The sequence below is a fragment of the Rutidosis leptorrhynchoides genome, chromosome 3 (assembly GCF_046630445.1).
Source record: "Rutidosis leptorrhynchoides isolate AG116_Rl617_1_P2 chromosome 3, CSIRO_AGI_Rlap_v1, whole genome shotgun sequence".
Taxonomy (NCBI): Eukaryota; Viridiplantae; Streptophyta; class Magnoliopsida; order Asterales; family Asteraceae; genus Rutidosis; species Rutidosis leptorrhynchoides.
The window spans coordinates 333,422,683-333,425,658 of NC_092335.1; the positions used below are offsets into that span (position 1 = coordinate 333,422,683).

Below are 2,976 nucleotides of genomic sequence, written 5' to 3' on the forward strand. Positions count from 1 at the left end.
TGAGAGCAGGAGAAATGAGATATTGAAGAGTAGATAATTATCAAAGAAACTTCAGGCAGCAAGGCGGAGAACGAAATAGGAATGACAATTATCAGAGACAACGTGGGTATGAGAACAATTATCAGAAACAGCAACACGGTTGGAGGGGGAATAATCATCCAAATGACAACTATCACCAGCGAAAGCCATTAGACAGGCATCCACTTATCATGGCTTTAACTAAAACTCCAAAAGAGATCTTGTTCACAGAACCGGTTAAGGAAACATTTCACCTTCCACAACTAATGGAAGAGCGTCAGGGACCACAGAGTGACAAGTGGTGTGATTTCCACGAAGCATATGGACACGATACTGATAACTGTAAGTCGTTGATGAGGGAAATCATCGCAAAGATTAAAGCTGGGGAGTTAAACCATCTTTTACCAGGGAAAAAGTACAGGAGAAATGATCCAAACAAACGTTTTACTTGGCAAGGAAAAGTGCGTCACGGTGGACGGCGTGATTGGAACATAAGGGAAGAAAAAAATGATGAAAGGGTGTTAACTCCTGAAATGCACATCAATGTTATATGAAATGAGGTGGAGGAAAATGAAACAGACGGAGAATGCAGGACGGAGAGGTGGATGTATGCTCCAATCATATTTCATACCATTCCAAATTGGCGTCTGTCAGAGGAGCCTGTAGTTATCTCAGTTGTAATTGCAAACAGAAACATCACTCGAATCTATACTGACACAGGTAGTGAAGAAGATATTTTATATTTGCATTGTTTTAAAGTTTATCCGTTCAGCGTGAAGGATAGGCTTCGCTACACGAACTTGAAGATTGCTGGTATCACGGGAGAATCAATGAGAGTAGTTGGTAAAGTGAAACTGGATGTAACACTGGGAATACATCCTTTAGTACGAACAGAAATTGTAGACTTCACGGTTCTTGATGGCAGATCAAGATTTAATGCTTTGTTTGGTAGGCGAACTCTTCGCAAATTTGGAGCAATTACTTCTACACCGCATGCAGAATTACATTTCCCAACACCAAATGGTGTAGCAGTGATACACTCTGAATACGTTGAACCGGCAAGGGAGAGATCAGTTGTTTATGAAGCTCAGAAAACTTTTTTTTAAGGAGGGCTGTCAAGACAGTTGTTTAACAGAAATGATGTGAATGGGTACTTCAAACCACCCAAAATGTGGAGGTATTAAAAGGCACGACACAACACGTTGCACGGACGACAGTATGTTAGCATTAACCGTGCAGAGCAGTTTGTTTATCATGTTTTTTATCAATTCAGACAAAGCACAGTACAGTTTTTGTAGTTTTCTAATTGGAATTGATCACCCTATATGAAGATGTTGCACAAAATGTTGTATGTGCGGCAATAGAATATCAATAAAATTTTAATTTTTCTCACGCAAAGCGTTACATTACGAATGTAAAGCATATCATTCATACCTACCCACATAATGCAAGGCATTTTTATGCCCCCGATGGTAAAGGCTCTTGTGTCCACATTATAGATACAGGGGATCGGCTAGCGTAAAGTGTTTACTTCGCTAGAGGGCACCGAGGCAAAAATAAAGATCTCATAACGTCATGACATACATAATGGTTTATCACAATGGCATAGATCCATTTATATTTTTGAAAGCAGAAAAATTAAATACAAGTATATTTTATAAGTCGCAAAACACCTGAGCGCAACACGCTAAACGGAACATTACTTATTCTGTAAACAGAATTTTTTCTAACAGATTTATCAGTTTTTATGACATATAAATAGCATAAAAACATTATGATTGATTCATATAATACTTCAGCAGTTGTTTGGTATATTCCAATATTCTCAATATTCCTTTACAAAACAAATGCTCTAATGCAGAACGGAGAACAGATCAATAGTTTGATATATTCTTCACACAACAATAACAAGGTTGTACATGTTTTGTTGAATGAAGATAAAAAACAGACATACAATATTAATAACCTGTATACATCATACCATTTAACTAGCAATACACCTTTGATTCATAAAGAGGTATTATATAATGGTGCATTACGGACAACGGATTACGGATGACGGAGCATTACATATATCATATAAAAAATCAGTTCAAGGAAAAAATCATTTCATATGATGTGATATATGAAATTTAAGCTTTCTATAAGCTTGCAATGGTTAAACACATATACCAGAGATATGTTAATCATGGAAAACAACAAAACACGACAAAGCCAAATATTAAAGTAGAATTTATACATATGCTGAAGTACACAGCAGTTACATGATTGTATTACAGATTAATGGGAAATAGGCACATCTAGAATGTCCTTCACAGAAACATTTTCCCTACCACATATTTCTTCTAAAGAGACAATCTTCAGAGAAGTCACTTCATCCATGGCCACCTGCAGTTTGGCACCAGCATTTGGTTTGATATGTTTCGAAATTGCAGCTGGTAAGGGGTCAGGCCTCACAGGAAGAGCATTCAAAACTTCCTCCATAGCATCTGAAAGGTCACTCTCCGTAGATGCCACCAGATATCTATGGAAAGTTTGACTAACAAGTGGAGAACTCAACACCCTTTGCACAAGCGCAGGAACACCATTCTTTAAATCAACAAATTTCTTCCCAGAAGCAGCAGCAGCAATAGTTTTTTCATCAGCAAGACACTTTTCTTGTTCGAGCGCCTTTTTCAACTCTTCCACTTCCTTCAACAATTTATTTTTCTCTTTTTCAACCCTCTCAGCAACACACTTTTTTTCAACCAACTGAAGTGTCTCCTCTTTCTTCTTTGCCAAGTCAACTACCGTTTTCCATTTCAGATTGGCATCCTTCAAATCAATTTCAATCCTTTTTAGCTTACTGGCATTCTGGACAGCATTGTCAACAAGAACTGCTTGAGCCTCTCTCATTTTCAATCCTTGAAGTACATAGTGATTCAGAAGTACCAAAGATGCGGCAGTAGATTGGCAACT

The 2,976-nt window shown here is 37.6% G+C and overlaps 1 protein-coding gene across 1 annotated transcript; it reads left to right on the forward strand.

Annotated features, from left to right (window-relative positions):
- The first annotated feature begins 209 nt into the window (after positions 1-209).
- Positions 210-1,124, forward strand: LOC139901136 (uncharacterized). The gene is made up of 2 exons (XM_071883875.1): positions 210-479; positions 579-1,124. The coding sequence occupies exons 1-2, from the start codon at positions 210-212 to the stop codon at positions 1,122-1,124; spliced, it is 816 nt and encodes a 271-aa protein (XP_071739976.1).
- Positions 1,125-2,976: the final 1,852 nt, after the last annotated feature.